Here is a 27778-nt window from a genome sequence, read left to right as displayed (position 1 = left end):
TAAATTCTACTTTTCTTTCAAGAACTGAGTCACACATTTCTTCTCATTGAAATATACCCTGAAACTGTTACCAAGCAAAGGGGGGCTCGTTCACATGGCATCTTGGTGTATGACCCAACAATTAGTGTTGAGAAAAACAGGTGTTTATTCACAATATTCCAGCTGGGACGGGGGCAGACTGTGAGCACTCCTGCTCAGAGCCCTGTTCTCCCATGACTCTCAGCACTTCCCTTGCTCCCCAAAAGGCTATAAACCAAAACCAAGCCCAATAGTTCCCCATTCCTTATCTGTCAGCTCTCTCCTTCAAGATCTGGGGTACATTGTCTTCAGCCTCTGTATAATAGTCCAGAAAAGCATGTGCTGTGTTACACTGGGTCATGGTGAAGTCCAAGAAAGGCACAGGTCCTAGGAGAATGTCCTTTCCACATGTCTCAAGTTTCAAGAGTCCAGATAGAGTCCAGGTCTGCAAGGCAGAGTCTTCAGTGGCTTCGGAGTCAGTTAGAACAGGTATGATCAAAACAGCAGCATGCCTGCTTTCTCACTAGCCCAGGCCAGATGGCCAAATCCTGACTACAAATTGTATAGCTTCTTCCTGCTTCTGCTTTCTCACTGTGGACCAGCTTCACTAGAAGCTGCATAGCTGCTACATCATGGCTCTCTCTCTTACACACCAGACCTCGTAGCCGACTTCCGTCTACACCCTTTCAGACCACATGGCTTCTCTCCATCCTTTCAAACTGCATCGCCCTTCTTTCGCATAAGACTTCATGGCAGATGGCGGGGCCCTTCTTCATCCTTTCAAACCGCATGGCCCCCTTCCTTACGGCTGGCTCCTTTCCTCATGGTTCTCTCCTTCAGGAAGGGCTTGGCTCTCCTTGTCATTGACATGCGAAGTATCTTAAACTATCATCCACCCTTTTACCTGCCCTGGCTAACAGCTTGCCATAGATATGCAAAGTACTTTAAAAGCTGTATTATTCCCTTCCCTCATCCCCAAAATCATAGGCTGTGGGGATTTTGGGGAGGGCACTCTGTTACAATACCTGCCTCCACACCCCCACAGAGCTAATTTCAGTTTGTGGCCATTACTCTGAATTTTCAAGATTACCCATTCTTTGTTTTGTATTCATTATTTAATGACCTACACATTACATCTTCCCTATGGGCTTTCTAGTTCATTGTGGAAGGATTTTGGTCTGATTCACATACACTTTCCAGTTTTCAGGACCAAAGGTAACAAATGCTTTATTATTTAAAGTAATACTAGGAACATTAAGATGTTCTTAATAGAAGTTCTATGTAAATAATATTTCAACTAGTGCTTTGTTCTGCCTTATCTTCAGTAATTAGAGATGGGTTTTCATCACACACTCAAAGAACCTTAGGAAATAAGATATTCCCACATACACAGAACATTAAAACTGTGAGTCAGAGGAGTTCACTACAGTGTGCGCAGACATGGAGGACATCCAAGAAATCGTGACTCAGTCTGGATTTTGAAGGACAGATAATATACCTAAAGGCAGAGAAGATGGGGAGGGCATTCAAATGGTGACCCGGATGAGCAACACTTGGAGATGGGAAGGCGCCTGGCATGATGAAAGCAGGCCATAAGAAGGTCATGGTGGCAGCAGGAGGTACCTATCAGACCTTCTCTCACTGCCACTCCTCCTGAGAGCCAAGTGTATACTGGACAGAGCTGCTCCTGCTGCTTTCCTTCTCTGCCTGTGGCAGTTGGGCATCTTTTCTGCCCGTATGAAACTCTTTTGAAGCCCTAAAATTCAGCTATCCTTTTCTAATAAATTCAGTATGTATTTTTTAATACTGACCTTTTAAAAAATAAATGCAATCAATTAATTTGAAAAGTCCAACATGGATGATCCTGATATAAAAATATATTTTCTTCCTTGATGGTAAGAATTATTTTCCTTCTCAATTATATACCTAAGCACATCATCTTTTGTGAGAAATATTAATTGAACTCATTCATTCAGTAAACATGAGTGCCTACTATGTGGCAGGCATTGTTATGGAGATTCTGTACATTTGCAAATATGTATGTCACATGACAGTGGAGAAAGTCCCTATTCTCATGGAATTAATTACTCTTTAATGGAAGGAGATATGGTAAACAAGAATGTTAGTTGCTGATAAGCTTGAAGGCCAAAAGTAAAGCAGATAAATAGATGTATTATCTTACGGTCAGGAGGAGCCACTGGCTGGTTTAGCTCAGTGGATTGAGCGTCGGCCTGCGAGCTAAGTGTCGCTGGTTCGATCTTCCAGTCAGGGTACATCAGAGAAGGAAAACTCTGACTCCAAAAAACCTCCGCTGCCTTGCGGCATACCTCTTCAGGGGAAAGGCTAAGGGAGTAAACCCCGACAGAAAATCCGGAGCCGGAGTCCCTAAGGTGGTTTGACGTTGTAGTCAACACCAGCAACTCCTGCGGCGCACCTGAAGCCAAGCTGTATCGACTCCGTCTTTCCCTTGGATCCCTCAGCTGCGAAGAGAGGGGGGGGTCTGCTGCATGGGCAACAGCAGACCCTCCATATCACCCTGCCCAGGCTCTGTAGCTTCAACACGGGAGGAGACAGATACCGTGTCACTCCCGAGTCGGACTGCACAGCCATTCTCGGCAGTGCAGATAGACTCTTAAGAAGCTACACCATCGTCTCTCGAGACGGACGGCTGCCGACGACGACGACGACGACGACGACGACGAGGAGCCACTATAGATAGCCCTGAAGCAGGAATGCTCTAGGTTTTTTCAAGGAAAAAGTAAGAGTCCTAAGATTGGAGTACAATGAGGCCAGGGAAAAAGTGGGAGCAAGAAGACTGGAGAGGCTAGATGTTATTCTGGGTGAGGTTGGAAGGCTTTGGAGGGTGTGAGAAGAGCAGAGATCTAACTTACATTTAAAAAGGACCAAGCCAGCTGCTAGGCTGGGACATTGAAAAGGAATGTTAAGTGACAATTTTGGGAACAGAGAGACCAGTTAGAAGCTTGAACCAGAGGTGTTTGGTGAGCAAGGCTGATGGTGGCTTCTGGGTCTATTTATGACACAGAATGGAACTGGCAGAATTTATCAATGAATGGCATTGTATGAAAGAGGCAATTTTTGGCCCAAGCAACTGAAAGAATTGTGATTTACTGGAATGGGAAGACTCGGAGAGGAAAAGGTTTGGTTTGGAGAAGCTGGGGAGAGGAACTGGAAGTTAAATTAAGCTGGAGACTCTGAGTTAGTCATCAGGAGTCCAGATGTCAAGTAGGTGTTGGATTTACAAATCTGAAGCCAAAGAGAAAGATCTAAGCCGAATAGTTGGTGTTTAAGACTCTCTTTATGTAGATTTTATAAAATGCTTCTTATATTTATTGTAACAATTAAAAAATTTCAGTTGCTATTGTAAAAGAAGCTCTTTTTTTCTTTTTATTATACTTTCTGACCTGCTCTTGCTTGTGTTTACATAAGCTATTGACTTCAGCATATTAATTTTGTACCAAGCCTCCTTACTGGATTCTCTTATTTATAATTAGTCCTCTTCTTTGACTTCTCTGTAGAATTTTACCAAACTGTTAAATTCTAAGAAATATCACTTTCTCTCATGGCTCCATTTGCTTTCCGCTTTTCTCTGCCTGCAATATCAATTATTTCTTATTTTTTTCTGTGAGTTCCTATTCATTCCCCAAAACTGAATTCACGATCCCATCTGTAGGACATTTCTGGATTCCTAAGAAAGTTTCTCATCCTATGAGCTTTAGTTGTGCCATCTGCATACCTGTATTAGAGCAGTCATCAAAATTTATTATAATTATGTGTGTATCTGTCAGTCTTTTGGGGGCACAAACCCTTTAGAGATAGGATCTGGGTCAGATTGTCTTTACATTCCCAGTGTTTAGCTGAATCTGCCACATGATCTTCTGTTACAAGATACATGTTTATTTAATACATGAGCGGTCCATTTCTGCAGATTAAAAATGTTTTGAAATTGGTTAGTTTTTTCATATAGATTTTATGAACTTGTTATATTTATTGTAACACTTTAAAATATTTATCTTTGCCACTATTGTAAGAGAAAATTTTCTAAAGTTCAATATATCTTCGCAGTTGTACTCCTAAAAATTAAAGGCCTATTATTTTAGAAAGTTAATATAAATGTAGAAGCATTGCTTCTGTTTTTTTCATGATGCTGAGTACATAAAGTGGTTGGATTTGTGAGACCTTAAATTTTGAAACCACTGAAGAGCTGGATGTTATAGTAACTTACAAAGAAGCCATTTTACTTGTTTGATTTTTATTTTTGCCTTGAAATTGGGGAGAGGGCAGAATTAAATTTTATATTTTTCTGACTGGAAAGCGGTAGTATTTAATCTTCCAAAAGCAATCAGCCTTTTATAAGGGAACATCTTCAAAGCTCCAAGTTGTACTCATATGTGATTACTTATAGTTATTTTATATTTTTTATTTTATTTTTTCAACCCATCAAATCATTGAAGTGACCCATGTGAATTTTAACATGATGTCTGCTACCTAATTCTGTTATAAATCTATTAAGAGGTTGTCCTAGTAAATGACACTGAAACATATTTACTTGAATAATTATTTGTAACATTTTTCATTGAAACAAATATAATTTATCAAATAATCGATTATAGTTTATTGTTCATTGCTAAGAGCAGTGGGAAATACAACATGCTTCTTTCTTGTAAGGAGTTATAAATGTAAGCAGAGAGATGAAACTGGTACCCATAAGAAAAAATGTTAATATATGGAATCTGTTGTGTGTGTTCTATAAGGAGACACTGTGTAAGGGGTGGCAGGGACAGGGGTAGTTCCAGCTAGACTTTGAAGGGTAGGTAGGGTTTATATGGATAGAAATGGAGAAGACACTAGATTGGAAACAAATAGAATGAAAGGCACAGAGGTAAGAGCTATTATGAAGTATGGCAATGAGATGCTGATCTCCATAATTTATCTCATCAAAGAAAATGTTGTACTTTTGCTTTGCTGTAGTGAGCACACATTAATTGAACATAACGGAGGCAAATACCAAATCTCTTTGTTATTATATTTCTTTTGTTACCAAGTATTTTAGGCATATTGTTGAAAACAAAAAAATGTGCTGATAAAAAACGCAAAAAAGAATCCCTTGATTTGGTTATTCTTATTAAACTAAGTTAACATTTTTGTGCACTTTTTCTAGATATGAAAAACATGTATGCACATGTTTTGTGTTTTTATTAAATCATATTAGAAGATTACTTTTAAAATACATATATTTCTTTTTTTTGTCTTTTGTTGTTATTTTAGGAGAAAACCAAAAGCCAAGGCACCACTTCCTCCAGCTGAGACCAAAAACCTTGATGCCTCTTCAGTTGATGATTCTGTAGAATCCTCTGCTTTCATCATGGAACAGAAAGAAAGCATGATAGATAAAAACATTGAGCTCTCAGTGGTTCTACCTGGGGATGTTATCAAATGTACAACTGTTCATGGCAGGTATGATGGAGTGAATGAAATACCATTACTTCTTTTCTGCCATCAATGAAACCCTCTGTTCTATTTTTTTTTTTAATTTCTTTTCTTTGACAAAATACTGTATTCATCACTCAGTCTGATTATCAATTAAAACAATGAATGCTAAAAGGTATTACATTTTTTCTAACAATGTTCTAATATCAATACTATGAATTCCACAATCCCAGTCAAGTGACTTAAAATTTAGAACTATTTTATATGTATTAGACACTTAGTAAGTTTTTAAAAAATAGCCTTTCCCAGAGGGACAGTCATCAATTATATTGATTTTGTAAGTCAAACTTAGAAAATTAAGCCAGTGATCTATAAGAAAACCCTTCCTCTTCCCTTCCAAATTGCTTTTCTTTTAAGCCAGTTCCCCGAATTTGATTTTGCAGAAGTTTTTAACTACACTTAAAATGCTCTCTTATTTATCAAAACAGACAGATTTATCTGTGAAGCAAGCAGGATTTTTTACACCATTGAATGATTTAATTTATTTACTAAAAATGTGGATAAGTTTACTAGACATATAAAATTAAACTTTAACCCAGCAACAAGTGAAGTTGTGACTTAGGAGACTGATATTTTTAACACCTATGTAAAAATTGGAAAAATGGAATAAAACCAAATGTAATTTTCCATTTCATTTTCAAGTGGAAACTTACATGAGTTGTATGCTTGGTCTTGTTTCACCTTTTCACCTTCAACTACCCATTTGTTGACAGGAATCCTGTTTTAGAAATTTAATTTGTTTTGACCTTAGTATAGTATGTGTGTGTGTCTGTGTGTCTCTGTGTGTATATAAGCCAAAAGAATAAATACACAACGTGTTGGGTAATGTGTTCTTACAATGTGGTTTTATCTAGAACTCATTCAATATAACCTTAATCTTAAAATTTATCATCAAGATTAAGTATAACTTTACTAATTATTGAAAGTACATGAACATAGAAAAGTTAAGCATTAGCAAATGATCGTATTGTGTATTAAATTCTCATTAAATGTAAGTTGCATTTTACCATTTATTTTGTATTGAAAATAGTTTTGGAAATCACACATTGAACCATATTTAGAAAGTTGAGAAACCTGTTACTGTCCTGGGTGAGTTTCTACTTCAGATACCTGTTGTGCCTCTTCTGGGTGAGGAAAGCATCTTGCAAGTTAGAGACAAGGCTGTCATCTTCAATCCTTGAAATAATACCATTACCCTGGTTTTAAAATAATAATGACAATGGATGTGGCTGGGGGTAATAAAGGCAGTTCCTTGTATTTTTCCTCAATTCAAAGTAAGTTAAAAAGAATAGTCAGCATATTTTAGTTCTTCACTGATGTTGACAGGTACCAATAGTTTCATTATTAGTACTCCAAAATTTCTTCCTGGATGTACCACTTGTGTTTATATTGCTGTCTTCTCTGCTATCAACCTTCTGCATTCTTTATAGATTTTTTTTTTAAACTTCAGTGACTTCAGTATTAGAATCACAGTTTTCTTCTTTGTCCTATCTACCATCATAATTATTGTAGTCTTTTTCACATTACCCTAAACTAACTTTATTTATGTTTCCTGAACTCTGGGAACCTACATCCTTAGTCTGCTTCTCCTGTCTGCCAGGATGGCAGTATCACATCACTGAAATTCAAGGGTCCTTCTTTGAACACAACCTTGTTGACATCTAGCTTATCCACTTTGTCTTCCTTAGTTTGATTTGTTCTTCATTCTCCTTATTAGGTCTAATTTATGACTGCTTTCGGGTTGCTGCTTTTCTCTTCATCTTTAGCTTGGATTCTGCACTAATCATTTCCAGAGCATTTGTACTTGCAAGGACCCTAGATTTTCCTCATTCTCTTCACCGTCTAGCATGTTTGCCTCCCAGGGCCCTAATTTCCATCAATCAGCTCTTTGTTTCTGAGCTGCCAACTCTTGTTGAATTGCCTCTGTTTTCTTATCTATAAAAATGTTTTATAACTGAATTGTTGTTAGGATTAAATGAAATACTACCTGTGCCTGGCACATGCTGGCATCTTTCATTTTCTTTAGTGAATTTCTCCCTTTAACCCTGAGCTCTCTCTATTTACCCTCAATCCTCAGCTTAAGCTAAAACACCACTGTTTGTAGCACCATCTTTGGTATTAAAAACAAGAACAACAAAAACCAACTTCAGGGACAACAATTCAATGCCAAATTAAGGAAATCCAAACTACCAAGCTTGGATACTGGGACACCTTATTTTCCTCTCCAAAATTAAGTAGGCTTTTCCCCTTGGAATATCTTGAACTTCAGCCTCAAGACTTTTGTTCTACAGATACTCTACTTTTTCCACGTCCACACCTTTATGAAAGTTTTTCCATGTGAAGTACCCTACCACTCACATTTTCTTCAGTTAGTTTATGCAGCTCAAGTGGCACTTTTATATAAAGGCTCCCTGATCTCCCCAGAATGAACTGTTACCTATGACTTTCAAACTTTTTTGACATTTTATACTATTGATGGTTATATTGTCCTATGCTATAATTTATATGAATGTCATATCTTCTTGAATAAATTGTCAGATCCATGTGGCATCATTACCTTTCTTCATAGTGCTTAGCACATATTTAAGCAGTGTAATTGCCATTTAATATAAATTCATTATATGTAGTCAGAGGTAGCAACTTAAATGGTGTTCTTTGAAGAGATATTTAGATGGGGCCTAGTTGCTTTCCCGGGATTTTCTAAACAAAGATATTTTCTCCAAGGGAGAATACCCCAAATGGGAATGCCCCAAATTCTGATTGTTTTTTAAATTTTGTTAGGGATTAAAATTTCTTTCTGAGAGTAGAATTTGTTTTATATCAGTGTTTTTTTAAATTACAGTTGATGTACAATATTCTATTTCTTTCAGTTGTACAACCTTGTGCTTAGACATTTATATAAAAATATGGAACGCTTCACGAATTTGTGTGTCATCCTTGCGTGGGGGCTGTGCTGTCACAGCGAGCACACATCAGTGTTTTTATGAGGCAGTTTGATGTGGGGACTTTGTTCCTAATAATTCTATAATTAAGTAATGATTCAACTTGCAAACGTGATGGCTAATTTTTTAATATTGTTTATAATTGAAAGTGGTTGTGTAATTTCAAATATCTTAGAAGTTTGATTCTGGATTTCTTAGGAGTGATTTTAGATGTTGTAGGGTGCAATTTAGGATATCTTAAGATTGTGATTTGGGGTATCTTTAATGTTGCAGCTACACCTGGCCTGTTGTTTGAAAACAAAAAATAAAACTCAGTGTTCAATGATGGCAACAAAAATGTTCAAATAGATAAATGTATTCTATTTCTGAAAAATGTTAGGTATTGAATGTGCAGCCCCATGACATAGATTATAATTTAAATTTCTTCATGGCTTTCTTACTGTAAACAAAAGATTTAACAGTATGATACAAGAATATGGGGGCAGGGACTGGGGAAGACTGATTTTGTTTTATTTTACTTACTTTTTATTTATTTTTATAGCTAGAGAAAGGGAGGGAGAAAAAGAGGAAGAGAAACATTGATGTGAGACAGAAACATCAATTGGCTGCTCCTTGCAGACCCCCAACCAGGGGCCTGGCCCACAACCCAGGCATGTGCCCTGATTGGGAATTGAACTGGCAACCTTTTGGTTTTCAGGATGATGCCCAACCCACTGAGCTGCACCAGTCAGGGTGGGAAGAGTGATTTTAAATAAGTTTAAGTGCATGAGGTTTTTTTTGACAAGAGTTCCATGTGTCACTGTGAAGGGTCTCTAATATAATTTTTGAGACCATCCTTTCTAAATTTGTTTAAATATTCCTTGTACATTATATTTATTTTGATAGTATTATATCTATGCATTTCCTTTGAAGAATAATATCAATATTCAACTAAAATAAATATTTAGAAGGTTTGTATTCTTTAACATTTTAGAATTTTTTTTCAAAATGTATTCTTGGGGAAAATATTTAGAAAGTTCCTGTGTCATCTTGTGTAACTCATGCAGAGATATGCTCAGAATGTTTTATTTGTAAGGATGTGAATGCCCAGCATTATCCTGAAAAGAATGCACTTATTTGTACATCGATTTTTTTTTTTTACCAAAGAACTTATGCAGATTAGGGAACACAATAAGGTTGGAGGTGGTAATAGACTTTATACTCAAGGGAAAACTAAAACTCGTTATCTTGAATGAGGTTGGCAGTCTTCTGCTGGCTTACTAATCTTTTGCTACCAGAGTTTGGTGATACTGCTCCCTTAATGACCAAAGCCACCCTGGGTTGGCTGCGTTGCCTTGGCAACCTTTTGAGGGTTGCTGCGGCACCAGCCTAAAAACTCTTGGGCATTTCTGTGTGTCCTGACTGCAAGGATGATTGAATTGAAAGAAGGAGAAATTAAAATGTTTTATTTATGCAAACATCATACTGTAGTACATATAGGCATACAGTATTCCCTCATTTATCATGGGTATTAGGTTCTAGACCAACCCCCCCCCCATAGGTGAAAATCCACAAAGTAGGAACCTTACATTTATTTTAGTATTTATATATATTTTAAGGCTTTATAACCCCTTCCCACACACTTATAAATTATTCCCAGTCCCTTATTAACCTTTCCCACTCCCTTATTAACCTTTTTCACACTTTTATAAACACTACTTATGTTCTTAAACATATTCTACACTCAGAACCCTACATAACTTTAACACCATACATATACAGTACCGCAAAATCCTGCAATATAGCAAAAAATCCATGATAAATAATTAAATGTAATATTTTTTAAAATCCCATGATACAGCGGGGGTGCAATAAGTGAACCACAATATAGAGAGGGACTACTGTATATGTGTCTATGTATATTTGTGTGTATCTATATTTATAGATATAAATATATGCGTGTATGTGTGTCTGTGGTGCTGGTAAAATAAAGGACCTTTTTCACCAGATGGAACAGCTCTGTGCCTCACTGACAGTGAACATGAAAGGATATTGTTATTAGAGACGAGCAGCCTAGGGGCTGCCCCCTGCCCTCATCCCCCTCAGAAAATGCTACAGTGTGCAACAGCATAGGGGCTGTGTCTATCAGTACTTGGGGAAAGTTAATTGTTAATGAAAATGAGCTTATAAGCTACATGGTTATAGACACTGCAGAGAGTAAGGAATATGACTCTAGGTTTTTACCTTATAGTCAGGTGTCTGCCCAGTATATGATTATTACTCACTGAATGAATTTTCATTCCTTTTTCCTCTTTTATTTCTCCAGGACAATTTTGAAGAAGTTTCAATTTGGGAAACTTAGTAAAAGATTGACATTAACCTTCTCTGCTACCCTATGGGAGAGCGTCCATGGCTATACTAGCACACTCTGTCTCTTACAAGAGGGAGGAGTGGAATCAGTACCATGTACAACAGGAGGAGGTTTCTCTTTTTTATTCTCATACTGTGAAGTGGAATTTCTTTTACCTTGGGGAAACCTGAGAACTCCATGAATGAAAACACAAACAAAGAAAGCATAGAACTGGAAGTTAGAAATTCCAGGCCCTGTGGATGACTCCATATTTTGCTCTGTGACTTCAAACAAGTCACCTTAACTCTCTGGCCTTTGCCTGTAAAATGATCCAGAGACATGTTGCACATGATTTGTGGCCTGATTAGCTTGTCCAGTAGCACCAATTTACAGCAGAGTTGAGCCTAATAATTCCAAGGTTTTGACTGGCATTTGTGGGTCAGATAATGAGCTCAGGAGCATTTTACATGGAGTACAGTGCCACCTATTGGAGAAAAGCAGACTATGAAAAATGACAAGATAGTACTAGAACAATGTGGGTCACTTTTGTTTAACAGCTCCTGAACTCATCACTAATAAGGTAGCATCAGCAACAATTGAGAACATTCAAAAAGTCCCAGTACTATCATTGGTAAGTTTAATTAGGTTGTTGGTGTGCATTTATAAGGGATAGGTAGAATCATTTCAACTCATCTGTTTTGAGGATTATATTGAAACTGTAAAATATTTTATTAGATACTGGAGCAAATTTAAAGAATCATAATAAGAGATAATCTTATTCATAGAGTTCAATGCTTTATCAGATGGCTTGAAATCCATGTGTTCATATAAGTACATATCATCATGCTTCCTCATTTTCCTATGACAGTCCCTGTTTGAACTTACTTTCTCAGAGTAATTATTAATAGTGCCCTCTTTCACTCTCAGGTGTCCCAGATTGAATGATAAATTACATAGCTACCCTATTGGTAAGTGACTTTGTTTAAACATCTCCAGGGTTTAGTAATTCACCTAGGCAGATGTTTGTACATTATGCTAATCTGAAAGTTCTTCGATGAACCATGACGTGCATTTTTGATACCCCAATGGGATCTTTACAACACAAAAGGAGAAGTCTTGTCTTATACAGCAGGTAACAAAACTAAGACAAGACTACCCCTTACATGTGTCACAAATGCAGAAAGCATCACCAGCAGATTGGGGAGATGATTTAGTGATGTCATCAATCTATGAAGTAAAATTGTGGCAGACAGCACATAGCCTGTTGTAAGCCATCTATCTGTCCCTTCCTGCATCCCGACTTGTGGTACCAGAAGGCTAACTTACAGCTGAAGGAGTGCACTTTTAGGAGTCAGGACATTCTAATCTTGCCTGCTCCCTAATTCTGTATATGTTCTTCATCATCTGGTCACGTAACGTCTCTAACCTCAATGTTTTTCATTCGTAAAGTGGGAGTAGCTTTTGTGGTGGTTGTGGACTCAAAGGAGATAATAGGTATAAAATTAATACAAGGGATTGGTATTTATTTCTAAAAGAACGCAGGGAGTCTCAGGGATTTCTCCATTTCAAAGAAGAGTTTTTAAAAGGTCTTAAAGATATCTGTCCCCCAGAAATTATTACTTTACAAGAAAAAAATAAGTAAATAATATTAATGCAAAGAAGTCTTCCTAAAGTAATATAATAAACCAAAATTAAAAGTGATGTGATGATATAGAGAAGGAAGACTCTGTCTCTTAGCTGAATGAAGGAGTGATGACCAAGTTCAGCCAATCCTTTTCATCTCTAAATATCTTGGCTCATGTTTCAGATGGATTGCTGGCCTGTGCTTCAGCCCATAGAAAACAGGAAACAAGCGTCCATCCTGTGGTGATCCCGTGGTCAAACCTGTTAGCCAACTTTTGTTAGTTGCATTAGCTCCAGATAGTTATCCACACACCAAAATTGTTGTTTTGGGTAGAAGTAATCTGGCATCTGTGTGGGTAATTCTGAACAACCATACTTGAGAGATGGTATCGTTTCCTGTGGGTGCCCTTTGTGATTACTGCATCCTGGAAGCAGCCCCGTTGGATGCAGGGTCAGGTTAGACCTCAGTGTCCTGCTTTGTTAGTGGTGAGGCTCCTTTATGGTAGAGATAGGCAATAAATAATGCCCACCCTCAAAACATCTAGGTCAGGGTTAGCTCTTCTGTGTTTTTAGTGCCAAATGCTGAGGTTTCAATTAAAAAGTCTTAAGTATTCAAACTGGTCTGAGGCTGTTTGGAAAAGATCTTAAGCCCTGGCCAGTGTGGCCCAGTGGATTGAGCGCCAGCCTGCAAACCGAAAGGTCCCTAGTTCGATTTCCAGTCAGAGCACATGCCTGGGTTGCGGGCCAGGTCCCCAGTTGCAGGTGTGCAAGAGGCAACCAGTCTGTGTAATCTCTCATACATCGATGTTTCTCTCCTTCTCTTTCTCCCTCCTCTCCCCTCCAAAAGTAAATTTTAAAAATTTTTTTAATGAAAAATAAATAAAATCTTAAAAAAAACCCTTAGCCCAACTTAATGCTTATATTGCTACTCTGTAAAAATGTCAGGGCTTGCCTTAACTGGGTAGCTCAATTGATTAGAGCATTGTCCCATTTCGCCAAGATTGAGGGTTCCATCCCCAGTCAGGGCACATGTAAGCGGCAGCCAATGAAAGCATGGGTGGGTGGAAGAACAGATTGATGTCTCTCTCTCTCTCTCTCTCTCTTTCTCTCTCTCTCTCTCTCTCTCTCTCTCTCTCTCTCTCTCTCTCTCTCTCTCTCTCTCCTCTCTCTCTCTCTCAAATCAATAAATAAAATTTACCAAACCAACAAAAAAAAGATGTCATGGCTTTAGATACAACAAGGCTACTATTCCAGTGTGTTAATTTCACTAAACACAGCTTTCACAACTACAGTAGTCCCTCTCTATATCGCGGCCTCTCTGTATCACGGGACTTTAAAAAAATATTACATTTAATTATTTATCGCGGATTTTTTGCTATATCGCGGGATTTTGTGGTACTGTATACGTATGTTGTTAATGTTAATGTAGGTTTAAGAGTGTAGAATACGTTTAAGAACATAAGTAGTGTTTATAAAAGTGTGGAAAAGGTTAATAAGGGAGTGGAAAAGGTTAATAAGGGACTGGGAATAGTTTATAAGTGTATGGGAAGGGTTTATAAAGTGTTAAAATATATATAAATACTAAAATAAATGTAAGGTTCCTACTTTGCGGATTTTCATCTATCGCAGGGGGTGAGGGGGTTGGTCTAGACCGTTAATACCTGCGATAAGTGAGGGAATACTGTATATGGCTTTTTAAAGGAGATGAACTTCCTTTTAACAACTTTGCCTTTTTGGGTGCCAGATACTGAACAGAGATCTGTTATACATTGTCTGCTGTGTGTTTGAAATCATGGATGCTTAAGCAGAATTACCTATAGATAAATAATCATTGGTTCCTATAGTTTCCTCATTCAATGATTGACCTTGACCTCACTGTATATTAGGCCCTGGGAATAAAGATTGCTAAAAGGTGGTCCTCCTAGAGAGAAGTTCACATCTAGGTATAAATGTAACCCAAATAACATCTGAGGTCACTGTGCTCCTTTAGATGTAGATAAAATTTGCCTGAACCCCTATTCTACTTTTTGTGGAATATTCAGTCCCCTTTATAATAGTATTGTAAATTCCCGAAGGTTCCTCTGGCTCCAACTTTATATATTATTTTTGGATTCTTATTTTTAGTCTTTAACTTTTGAAATTTTCTTTCTTTTCTTGACTTAGAATCTCCTAAGTCTACCAGGACTTTGGTGATGGTTTGTGGGTCACCTGGGAAAGGTTAGTAAGCATTTCACATAGCCAGTCATTCGGATGAACACGTCAGGCCTCCTGCAGCGTCCTTTCAGCAACCTGCCACTTTGTAGGGTCTCTGCAGTCCAGGCCTCCTCCCACTGGCTAGTTCCTCCTCTTGCCCCTTGCATCTCCTTCCTCTTTTCTTAGTGCATTGGCTTTCCTCTTACCAGCTCTGTACAAAATATATTTGGAATCCGACTGATCTAAGTCACCGCTATCTCCCACCTAAATTTTTGCAATAGCTTTGTGACTATTCCCTCAGGCTCTTCTGACTACAACCATCAGGATATAATCCCTTTAAAATGTAAAGTAGATCACTCCTCAGAACTCTACAATGGTTTTTCTCTCAGTAAAATTTCAAGTTTTCACCAGGACCTTAGGTCTTCACTGTAGCAGACTGGTTTCTGTTTTTCCTTAAACAGGTGGAACACACTTCTGCCTCAGGGCCTTTGCATTTGTCAACTCTGCCTGAAGTGCTTTCCCCAGGTATCTCATTCCATTGAGGTCTTTATGCTAATATCATTTTTCTTTTAGAACATTTTCTAATTTTATTTAATTTTTCATCATAGCATTTATCATTATCTGATATACTATATATTTGACTTGTTCTCTTATCCTTTTCTCTCTGGGTCACGTTTCAAAAACTGTAGTAATGTACCAAAAATAGCAGGAGTGCTTGTCCAAGCAGATATTGCTATTCTTCACTCCCCAGATTTTCTGACTCAGTGGCTGGACTGGGACTTGACAATTTGTATTTATAACAAGTTATCAGTGATACTGATGCTACTGGCCCATGAATCGCACTTTGAGAACCAATGCACTAGAACTACTAGTTCCAATACAGTGGCCAATGTGTGTGGCTATTTAAATTGAATTTAAATAAAATTAAATAAAATTAAAAACTCAGTTTGTTAGTCCACTAGCTTGATTGTATTTCAACTGTTCAATAGTATCGATGTAAGAATGTCTAAATCCACAGAAAATTTTATGCGAGTTTGAGCCAAAATAAGGACGTGCTTGGAAGCAAGATCTCAAAAATTCTCTGGAGAATGGCAGTTTGGTAGTTCTTTTTATGCATTTGGGATCAAAGGAGAGAAAATAAGGAAGATTACGTGAAATCCATTACTCGCAGACTGAGGAAGGTATAACCTCTATTGGGGTAAAAAGTAAAATGGAGAGAACATTTACAGTAAATAGGGATGATATGTGGGAAACAAGATGATATGCTCCCTTGAGGAAAGTGAGAGAGGTCTGGAAAAGAAGATTACTCTGACATCTCAAAGGTTCGTTCATCAAGATGCACAGAAACAATGGTGAGGACTTACTTAATGTAGAGGTAAACCTTTTATGCAGGGAGTTAGAGGCCTGGGGTGTGACTGCCCACTATGACCTGCCCTGTTAGTAATTTACATTCAGATCACCCCTGAGGTTACTTTCAGTCACTGAGTTTGTCAGATTTACTTCAGAGGCCCTTTCTCATTCACAATAGCCACATGTGGTGAGAGGCCACTGTATTGAACAATGCAGATACAGAAAGTTTTCATTGTTGCAGAAAGTTCTATGGGACAGCAGTGCTCTGTAACACACACTACATGAAGGTGGATTTCTTTTCTGTTTTTCTGACCCCCTGAGAGTTTAATCCTCATATTTATATATCTGGTCTAATTGGAGCTTGCTTTAGTGTAAGGAATAGGTAGATAATGCATTTCTTTTTTAACATTTAAAATATATGTTAATGAGAACACTTTCTCACCATCTTTAAATAAAAACAATTTGCACTTTTTAATCTGAAACTGCTCTGGCATTATGTTGTAACTGCTTGCAGGTCCACGGGGCTTAGATTTACTACTAACTCCACTGTGCTCTTGAGGCACCTGTGAGCCCCGTCCTTCTCTGTTGGAAGTCCTTGGGGCAACCTCAGGGGCTTCTTATCAAATGTTTAACCACTTTCAGTTTTCAGTTCACTGAAGGGTTGCTCTTGTGAGCTTGAGGAGTATGCACTTTTCCTAATTCAAGCATTTTTATTACATTTTTTTCCCCAACACAGATATCTTTTTGAACTTTTTATTTTGGTAAGCAGTTTATGAGGGTGCTGTGGATCCCCACCATATTTTTCATGATATGCAGTGAAGGTTGAAACACTGTATCTGGAATTCTTGACTTGGTAAATTTGTGACAGAATCAATCTGTACAAATGAGACTCCACACCTTTTGTCATAGGTTGTAGTCTGCATGGTGGGTGGGGGCCTCCGTACAATTGAGTGCGGAATCCTGGCCTTGAGTGTGGTGACTCTTCTCTGTAGAGGCTGCTGACAGAAAGCAGAGCAGAGGAAAGAGCAATACATAACTTTTTTATTTTCATCTGACGGCTAGGTTTCCCAATACCAGTTGTTGAAAATTTAATTCTTTTCCCAAAAATGTGAAATACCATTACTATATGCAATATTAAATTCCCATCTGTATTTGTATCTGTTACAGAAATTTCTGGTCTATTGCATTTATCTTTCTGGGAATAGGAATATTTTCAAGACAAAATTGACTTCTGGAATTATTGAATAAAGATTTGAACCTAGAATTATAGAATAAGAGAGTAAAGTCATAAAGAAGTTCTGTGATTATTAGTTGCCTTTCAAAGAAGCATTTTTATTAGAAAACACCTAGGTAGTGTTCAGTTCAAAGGTCATGATATATCATGATATAACTCTAGTCAGTATGAAACCTTTTTGCCATGACATCTGGTATAGTGTACAATGATTTCTCAATGTAAGAAATATCCAGACCTATGGAGGCTTTTAAAAAATATATTTTTAAAATTTATTTTTAGAGAGAGGGGAAGGGAGGAAGAGAGGGAGAGAAACATTGATAAGTGAGAGATACACCGACTGGTTGCTTCCCGCACGCCCCCAACTAGGGACCTGGCCCGCAACCCAGGCATGTGCCCTCACAAACTGGGGACCTTTTGGTTCACAGGCCGGCACTCAATTCACTGAGCCACACCAGCCAGGACCTGTGGAGGTTTTTTATAGGAGTTTTTTAAGCCCAAACTGGTGATAGTTGCTGGGAAGCAAGGTTTCAAATGCTTTGGAAAGTGGACAGTTTTGCAGTTTCTTTTATGGATATGAAATTAAGGAGGGAACCCAAGAAAGATTACATGAGAGTGGGAGAAAGCAAGGTGGGGATTAGGTTACAGAATAATTAAGATTATGTGCTCTCCTGAGGGTAGTTATGCTTATTTCAAAGGTGTATTAACCTAGGTGCATAAAAGCAATGAACAAGGGTTGCTTAAAACCAAGAGAAACATGACTACCCACCATGACCTTCCCAGAGGAATCTATGATCAGATCACCCTGTGAGGTAACATTCCATAGAACACCTTTTTTATCCACACATTTTAGATGACCAAATCAGCTGAGGGAATAGGCCATTTTTATAATATTCTTGGTCCATCATCCACCCCATCTATTAAATTAGAAAATTGATGTATTACAGATAAAAATATTAAGGCATATCAGAAGGGTTAAAATATATAAAGAGTGTTAAATTGTTCTTATCTTTTAAAAATGAAAAATATTTTTTCCTTAAATGTTTATATGTATGTACATAAAGTGATATATATATATGTTAATAGGGATTAACAAAACAAAAATACACCAATAACTACTTTTGCCTTAACTTTTGTGAATTTCTAAAGAACTGAACATTTGAGTTTTTTAAGTTCTGAAGAACTATACATTTAAGAAAAATGTTTAAAATGTATGCTTTTGTGTTTTTATATTATTACTTGGCACCTTTATAGAGAGAGAAAGAGAAATATAATCTGAACATACCACCATTTACTCATAGACAGAAGTGGACAGTGGTCAATTTGGTTGGCAGTGAAAGTTTTCTCTTTTTCCAGCTTGACTGTATTTATAATTATATTGTATTTACCTAGACATTGCCTTATCCTTCTTAGCCTTATTTACTATCAGAAAAAGAAGGTACCATTTCCAGGTGTAGAATTGGTGTGTAACAGCAAATTGCTCACATAGATAGAGTACCACGTTACCAAAATATTAACTTCAATAATATCATTATGGCATCCCCTTCTAGGTGAAAGTTAGTGTGTACTATCCAAAGCCAAAATTTGGGCAATTATAAACAAATTTATGTATGAGCATACTAGGCCAAGAGAGGGACATAAAACTTCCAAATATTATTGTGAAAATATCTAATAAAGACATAGGAAATGTATTTTGAAGACTGGAAACTTATTCCAGAGAACATTTTTTACTGAGGGACTTTGAGTCTTTTATTTATTTTTCTTGATATATGTGTAAGAGGGAACTACTTGTATGTGGGGGATGAGAAGGGAGGTGAGGATACCATTGTGAAGCACCTCTTTATCCTGTGGATACTGAATTGGCCTAAAATTGAGCAATAACCCCTAAAGGTGAGGTAGGGAGCTGAACATGGGATGGTTTGAGAATCTTTATGATGTATGTGTTTTTGACTTCCACACTACCCAATGTCAGACAAATAGCCTTCCTCAGCAGGAGACTGTCTCTCTGGAGACCTGGGAACTCCATTTAGAAGAGGGATTAGGTGCATGTCAAAACAGATGTGCTAAATTAAAATTAGCATACTGAATGGTGAGATTCCTAGCCTCATTTCACTGTCTGAAAGCCAGTAGCCAGGTTCATATCTTTAGCCAAGAGTTTGGAAATTTTTTAAAAACTGACATTTATGTTTCTAAGTGAAAACATTAGTGGCCACCTACTTCCCCTCAAGTGAAACTCATCAACCTGTACCTCAATCCATGAAAATAGGACTTTCACACTGTTTTAGTGCCTCAGTCTTAAATGTGAACTAACAGCTTAGCATTACTAGTCATTTTAGGAAAGCATTTCATACAAAAGATTTTTTTAGAGGCTTTCCGTAAAGGCTGACAATTAAGAAAGACTCAGAGACCACATTGTTCTGCTGATGGTGTGAATGAAAAGACAAGTCTGTGTGAACAATTGGATTCTCTGGAAAGGGAAGCAAAAAATTGACAATATGTCTCTGGATCTCAAGTAGAGTGTGCAATTTCCTATAGAAACAGATTCTGTATTACCATTAGCATTTAAAAGTTAATCACTTTTTGAAATCATCTCATGCATTTACTTGATTACATTTTTATTGTTTAGCACCAGAGCCCATAAACTTCCTGTCAAAGGCCAGATAGTAAATATAAATAGGCTTTGTGGGCCATAATGTCTTAAAAATGTTCCATTCAAATCTCATTGTAACACAAAAGCAGCCCTCGATATTATGTAAATAAATGAGCACGACTGCATTCTAATAAAACTTTATTTAAAAAAACAAGCTGTGGGCCCACTTTGACCTGCAGATTATAGTTTGTGCACACTTGGCCTAGTCTATCTGGTAGAGAATGGGGTCTGTGAGAGCCAGTATGCCACAAACTTGTGCTGTGTCGCTAATGCCTAGAAAATATTGAATATGTTCGAATGAATTAAGAAGTTTGAATTACACTCTTCTTTAGGATTTGGTGTGTTTACCCATGTAGATATTTACTAGACTTTTCAAAGCATAAGTGGTGGTAGCTCTTAATGCTTTGTTCTTTTGAGAACTTTGGGATATAATCAATTTGTAACTAAAGACTGCTAGTGTTCTAAATAAGGTTGTGAAGGAACATCTGCTAAACTAAGTGACTGCTCTTGGGTAAGTAAATGACTTTTCCTTCTGAAATTTTTAACATGAAGACAATTTGGCAGAAAAAATACAGGTAATTTAAAAACCAACACTAGGGTCCAAGCTCTTTTGAATACAGTTGAGCACATTTAAAGAAGTATAGTTTTGTCTGCTTAAATACAAATAGTTAGACTTTTAAGCTGCTTTCACATATACTCTTTTGTAGCCTTGTTTCATTATATATATAGAAAACAAGATGCCAGCCCTAAGAAAAATGCTTGAAACAATAACTTTAACAGTTGCTGAAATTGTGTTATGATCAGCATTACTCTTGTTTTACAGTAAACCAATGATGGATTTGTTGATATTCCTCTGTGCCCAGTATCACTTGAACCCATCAAGTTACACAATTGATCTGCTGTCAGCTGAAAAGAACCCCATTAAATTTAAGCCAAACACACCAATAGGAATGTTGGAGGTGGAGAAAGTAATTTTAAAGCCAAAAATTTTAGATAAGAAAAAACCTACACCTATAATTCCAGAGGTAAGAATTTCACTGTAGATTTTTATATCTTATGGCTAAAATGCTATGTTCATTTTTCAGTCGTTATCTGCAGTTTATTATAAATTAAATGTAAATTGCCTTTTCTGGTCAAATTTGATGTGAATATGGCTGACTATGTCTGTCATGTTTCCCTAGACCAGTTTGTTTAGGAGTCAGTTTGTTATTGATCCTTGGGTTCAGTAGAATATGGGGAACGCTTTAGATATTAGATGCTCTAAAGTGATCTTTAGGGCAGTATTAGAATCTGATAATTATGAATGATCTGTATTTTTAAGCTACTCTTTAAAATATATTTTATACATAAAGCAGAGTTTTAGAACCTTTTAATGAAAATTCATTGGGATCTCTCTTTTTCTTTCTCTCTCTCTCCCTTCCCACACCTTTTCCCTTCAGGAGTGTCTTTTGCTCTCTCTCCTCAGTTCCAAGGGCCCTTCCTTTGCCTCTGTAACTTGTTTCCTGAGCCCACGCAGCCCAGCAGGCTCACTTCTTCCATGGTTCACTACTTCTACCTCTGTGATTCTCTAAGTAAACTTAAAAAAACTTATTTAAGAATTTATTAAAATAATTCTTTGTCTTCATTTGCTTGGTAAGTGGTGGTTGTAACTTATTGACTTATACATTATTGATTATTTGAGCTACCCAGTGGCTCAGTTTTCTGAAATGTATGTATTTTAAGCAAAAAATTTTAACCACAATATTCTAATATCATCAACTCTTTATACAATTGGTTTTATTCTATAAGCAACAGTGGTACATGCTTATGGGTTTCAAGAAATACTCTGATTAGGAACAACAGCAACCATGTTTAACTTCAGAAAATATATTAAGGTTATATATATTAATAGTTCATTGATAAATGACTTGAGTACATATACTCTCACATTGTTTTCATATTCTTAAAAAGCTTTTTATAGCTCTGGCTGGTGTGGCCCAGTGGATTGAGTGCCAGCCTACAAATTAAAAGGTCACTGGTTTGATTCCCAGTCAGGGCACATGCCTGGGCTGCAGGCTAGGTCCCCAATTGGGGGCATGTGAAAAGCAACTGATTGATATATCTCTCACATATTTCTCTCCCTCTCTTTCTCACTCCCTTCCCCTCTCTCTAAAAGTAAATAAAGGGAGGAGGGAGGAGGAGGGAAGAAGGGAAAGGATCTAGTCAAGGAACTAGTATAAATGACCCATGGACATGGACAACAGGGTGGGGATTGACTATGGGAAAGGGGGTGGGCGGAATGCAGGGGTAACAATGGGGGGAAAATGGGACAACTATAATAAAAAAATAATAAATAAATTTTTTTAAAGGTAAAAAAAATTTTTTAAAGCTTTTTATAAAGAAAGTACATTGTTTTATAATCCTAAAACATACTTGCTTTTTTGAAATTTAATATTAAATATTAATTAGGGTAGTGGACTATACATCTAGGTATGTGGGCTATTTAGATAGAGATAGTATTTATGCTATAGAATGAAATCATATGTGGTGTTTCAGTTTTATGAATTCATGTTAAACATGGAGGATCTGCAAACTAGATTTTACTTAGCATTGTCATGTGTTTCAAAGTTCTACTTATATATAAGATTTAATTCAGTTACATTAAAATGATCAGATGCTTAAAAATCTTAATTTTTAATTGGCAGCATTACATATCCAAATAAGTAATATTTTCATATATTTTATTAATACATTAAAATTAGCCAAAATAGTAATAATATATTGACAGCAATAGGTAGTCATCATAGCTAATGTTTATTTATTGATAACTTACTATGTGCCAGCCACTATGCTAAGCTCTTTTTATGTATGATCTCGTTTAAGTTATTTCAAATGGGGAGAAGTTAAAACATTTTAGTGTCTTAACTAAAATACCCCTTTTTTACTGAGACAACTAAAAACTATTAAAATATAAATATTCCTCAAATAAAGGATAGAATAAAACATGCATAATTCTGTATTATTATGTATGTTTGTTCATTTTTAAGTAAATATTTTAAGGATCAAAGGAAAAATATCCATGATTATTTTTAGATTTAAATCTACTTAATACTTTACTATACAAGGGTTGTGAATTTATTCTAGATTATTTAATAAGCAAACTGTTTCTAGGAATCAGATTTGGAATTAGGAAGTAATATTAATCAAAAAGAATTAACTATTTCAGTAAATTATGGTATGATTATGGCTTTAATCTGTGTTTCAGAAGACTGTGAGAGTAGTGATCAATTTTAAGAAAACGCAGAAGACAATAGTGAGAGTTAACCCACATGCATCACTTCAAGAACTTGCCCCCATTATATGCAGCAAATGTGAGTTTGATCCATTACATACACTGTTGTTGAAGGATTATCAGTCTCAGGAGGCCCTCGACTTGACAAAATCTCTTAATGACCTGGGACTAAGAGAATTATATGCCATGGATGTCAGCAAAGGTAAGACCCATTGTTTTATTCATTTGACAGGATATGCATATATAAGGTGGTGCAAAAGTAGGTTTACAGTTGTGAGAATGCGAAACAGAGTTTATTCTTGTATTATTATTTATTAATTCTTGTTTTATTTTTCATACTAACAACTATAAACCTACTTTTGCCATACCCTGTATATATTTGTGTGTGTATTGTGTTTATGCATAGTTTTTCTCAAGTTCATAATGGCAATTTAATGGGTCCTATAGACACAAATCAATACATGGCATTAGAAATAAGAAGAGAAAGCTAAATATAATATAATTTAACCTTATTTCAGTTATTGAAATTGAAATCAAAACTTGTGTTTTAGCTGTTATTGCGTTTTACACCTTTCCATCAACATACAAATTTTTTTTTTGGTGGAATTTAACTTAATTTTTTGTGGCTTTGAGATTTACCCAGCAAATAAAAATTTGCATGTGAATTCATTGTTGTTCTAATCAAGTGTGAATTACTGTAGACTCACCGTGATTTTTTCTGAGTCTTAACTATCATTCAAGTTTGGAAGTGTCTTGCTACATTTTTTTCTGAGGTCAGCCCCCAAAACCAACTGGCTTATAAAATGAATCAGTTTAATATCAAAAGTTTTCTAAATAGAAAGAGTTTGCAGTATATATCTACATAAAAATGTACTATATTAAAATTTGGGGATCTTAGATAATGTTGGTTTGCATGATGTCTAATAGAGAAATGCAAGCTTGTTTAAAATGAATCTGTTTTATTAGGAGAAATAAAAAGTTTAGTAAAGGAAACAATTACTTACATCTTCCTTGCATAGAGAACTTCAAACTTTATCTCGAGATTGTGGCTTTATGTAAATCCATAGGCAACTATTTCAACTCAGTGATGTTATATACTTGAACAAACATCATCATTAAGCCGATTTATCCTCTTTTACCTCCTCCTCTGTAGCCACTTCCGTTACTGTCTTCAATAAATCATCTTTACAAGGTAAGACATATGAATCAGTGGAAACAAATAACATGAAATCTCTATTTCTGTTGGGTAAATTGAAAGTAAGCTTCTAACTTTACCTGTTTTCTTAATATTACTAATGTGTACAAGATTTTAACTTAGACACTTTGTGTTTTATTTCCAGAAAAATAACTTACAAAGCCCTCCTTGATTTCTGAGTTTAATACAATATTACATTTCAATAATTTCTTTAAAATTAATATTAACCTAAGATATGAAAAATATATTCTTGACTCTTAGACAAGTAAAAATGATTTTGCTAGGATCTTTATTGGGTACAAATGCTGATAGTTCGGTGGTACCATGTAAAGATCTTAGATTATTTTCATAGAACTATTATTTGTAATAATCAGGGTATATTTATTATAGGAAATTTTTACAACCATTAAGTTGGTCGTGAATATTTTGTAATTACTTGGAAAATGGCTTATACCAAAATGAGCTTTTAAAGCATTTAAATGTGTTTAATACAATTATAAACAACTTTTACATAAAATTTCTAAAAGTAAATATGTAAAAATAATTATAGTGGTTACCTTTGGGTGGTAGGGCAATAGGTTACTTTTCATTTTTCTTTATATTACAGAATTTTGTAATGGGAATTATTACTTTCATAGTGAAAACTTTATTAAAAATAGCCAATAATAATAAAGTCTAGAAGTCTTTTCCCCCCATTAAAAAGGGATAGGTTCAGATAGTTGATTACTTTAATAATTACCACCCTACTAAAAAACACACACACACAATAAATTGTATACTTTGTTTGTTATTGGAATCTTCTTTTTTTCTCACTTTCAGTTTTTCCAGAGCACAATGAGCCTCCCAATTCCAAAAAGTAAGCCCACATAAGTAATAGCATGGTTATTTATTATTAGTGCCTGTCATGAATACTATCCTAATCAAAGGAGCTGAAATTTCTTATGTCAATTATATAGTGGTTAATCAGAGGGACAGAGAAGGAAAACTCTGACTCCAAAAAACCTCCGCTGCCTTGCGGCATACCTCTTCAGGGGAAAGGCTAGGGGAGTAAACCCCGACAGAAAATCCGGAGCCAGAGTCCCTAAGGCGGTTTGACATTGTAGTCAACACTGGCAACTCCTGCGGCGCACCTGAAGCCAAGCTGTATTGACTCCGTCTTTCCCTTGGATCCTTCAGCTGCGAAGAGAGGGGGGATCTGCTGCATGGGCAACAGCAGACCCTCCATATCACCCTGCCCAGGCTCTGTAGCTTCAGCTTCACTGGAGAGGACACTCCAGCGTCATCGCAAGATGTTGATTCAACACGGGAGGAGACAGATACCGTGTCACTCCCGAGTCGGACTGCACAGCCATTCTCGGCGGTGCAGATAGACTCTTAAGAAGCTACACCATCGTCTCTCGAGATGGACGGCTGCCGCCGCCGCCGAATCAGAGGGCAGGCATTTGAATTGACATGATATGACTCGTCAAGCTCATTTGACCAGTAGATGAGGCAAATAGCTTTATCTCTCTGGATCTAAGCTTCTACTTCCATCATAAGAAAGAAATTGGAAAAAGTTGTCTTTGTGTTTCTTTCTAGCAACAATATTGTTACTTGTACTTGACTTTTGCTCCTAACTTTGCCATTCTCCACATACATAACCCAAAGTGAATTCCAAAACTTCGTTGGCCTAATTCTTAAGGTGCTGAATGCATTGATTTCTAATACCGCCTCAAGCCAAAACATGTATGTGGTTTATTCAGAGTATTAAATGTTATAAACATAACCATAAGACAATAGAATAGGAAAATTAAGAAAGCTCTTAATACAGTGTCAGAATCTACAAGGTCAGTATAATTGCTGTAAATAGCCCCATCTCTTAATTTTATCTGATAATATCAGAAGGCTTAGAACTTTGCATGCCATTACTTGCAGCCTCTTTACTGGAAACAAAAAATTATACTATTTGAGTTGCTTTCTAAGTAAGCTGAAGCCCTTGCTTGCCTAGTGTGTTTAATTTATAGTGATGCCTGACATAAAGCATAAGTGAAGACTTGGGGGTTAACTGGTGTAGAGAATGAATGGGTGCCTGAAAATTACCAAAAATAACTATATGAAAAAATCTGGTTATGACTTATTGCACTACACCAGCATGTTAATTTTCCATCTACTGTTCCAACTAAATTTAATTATATGTCTATATTCAATTAGTGGGAGGATTCTGTCTTAAAATGAAATAGTAGCATTTCTTTTAAAAAAATGGTAAGAGGTATTAGAAATCATCTTTAAATGGATACCAGTTTCAGTTGTACCATTTAATGTCCATGAATCTTGGTGTAAGTTATTCATACTTTTTAGTTACCTAGGTACTCAGATATATAATGGGAGGATACCACCCACTTCCATTTCTTTACGTCCTCAAACATAGAAAAAGGGCTCAGAACAATGACTTATTAATTATATTTACCTAACAGAATTGTTCTAAGAAATAAGTTAGGCATGTAAAAAAATTATTAACCATAATGTACTATCCACATGCTGATTTTTATTAGTTGTTAGCATTGTCAATAAACTCGTTGTACCAAATACATAGTACTTATTTAAGATTTGAAGCATCAGACTTAAAGTTTTATTTTGTGAAATGTAGTTCTCCTTTAATATGTTATTAAGGCATATTGCATTAACTTAGTTATTAGCATTAACTATCTTTGCTTTCCTGGGATAGCCCCTACGTTGTCATAATTTAATTTTTTAAACATTCTTTTTAAGTAAAAATACTCTACATTCACCCCTAATTAATAAGTAAATATTTAATATATAAATTTATTTCAGACTATACATTTATCCCTAACTGCTACTTTAGCTATATCTCACTAGTTTTTACATATAGAACTTTGTTTCCTATGTCACTGAAATTATACTGTAATTTACCATTAAGTCCATATGCTTCTTAGTAGAGATGTTTTTAAAAATTTAGAGATCCTCCTTATTTCTCTATTAAAAAAAAATAAAAAGTTTTCATTTTACTTATTGAGTAAATAAATAAATTTGTCTAATGGAGTTTCCAACATTCAGAATGCTGCTAATTTCATCCTGTGCTGTCACTTAGCATGTTTCTCTATCATGTTTCCTATAACTTGATTATTAAATCTAGAATCTTGACCAGATCTGGTGATATATTTTTGGTAAGAATACTTCATAAGTGGTATTATGTACTTCAATTGACGGACATGTAATGACAAGTTATCTTTTTTGATATTAGACATATATAATTATTGCCTCTATTTTAGTCAATTAAAAGATGAAAACGATCATAATCAATTGCAGACATTTCTTTAATTATTAGTTGAGATATGTCTAAAAAAGCAAATTCCCCCATGTCTGTTCTTTGTCTGTCTAGGTAGAATTCATTCAGAAAAGGCAGAAAAGTGTGATTTTTACCCTTCATTATTTTTAAAGTAATGGGTCCCTAGCATTACTAAACAAAGC

General features: G+C 36.1%; 1 protein-coding gene and 1 pseudogene across 2 annotated transcripts in view; one reads left to right on the top strand and one right to left on the bottom strand.

Moving 5' to 3' along the window:
* The window catches only part of COBLL1 (cordon-bleu WH2 repeat protein like 1), a 159337-nt gene that overhangs the window by 90593 nt on the left and 40966 nt on the right, over nucleotides 1–27778 (top strand). For both annotated transcript variants that reach the window (XM_090280372.1, XM_090280368.1), the window contains exons 3-6: nucleotides 5305–5493; nucleotides 20668–20869; nucleotides 23089–23317; nucleotides 24269–24307. In XM_090280372.1, the coding sequence (XP_090136498.1) occupies nucleotides 5305–5493; nucleotides 20668–20869; nucleotides 23089–23317; nucleotides 24269–24307 (659 nt within the window). The remainder of the gene's footprint in view (nucleotides 1–5304; nucleotides 5494–20667; nucleotides 20870–23088; nucleotides 23318–24268; nucleotides 24308–27778) is intronic.
* Nucleotides 16457–17083, bottom strand: LOC150022141 (large ribosomal subunit protein uL30m pseudogene; annotated as a pseudogene).

The sequence above is a fragment of the Furipterus horrens genome, unplaced genomic scaffold (genome assembly GCF_987537825.1).
Source record: "Furipterus horrens unplaced genomic scaffold, mFurHor1.1.pri manual_scaffold_1, whole genome shotgun sequence".
NCBI lineage: Eukaryota > Metazoa > Chordata > Mammalia > Chiroptera > Furipteridae > Furipterus > Furipterus horrens.
Note: the sequence above shows the minus strand (reverse complement) of the source record. Positions and strands in the feature narration are given on the sequence as shown.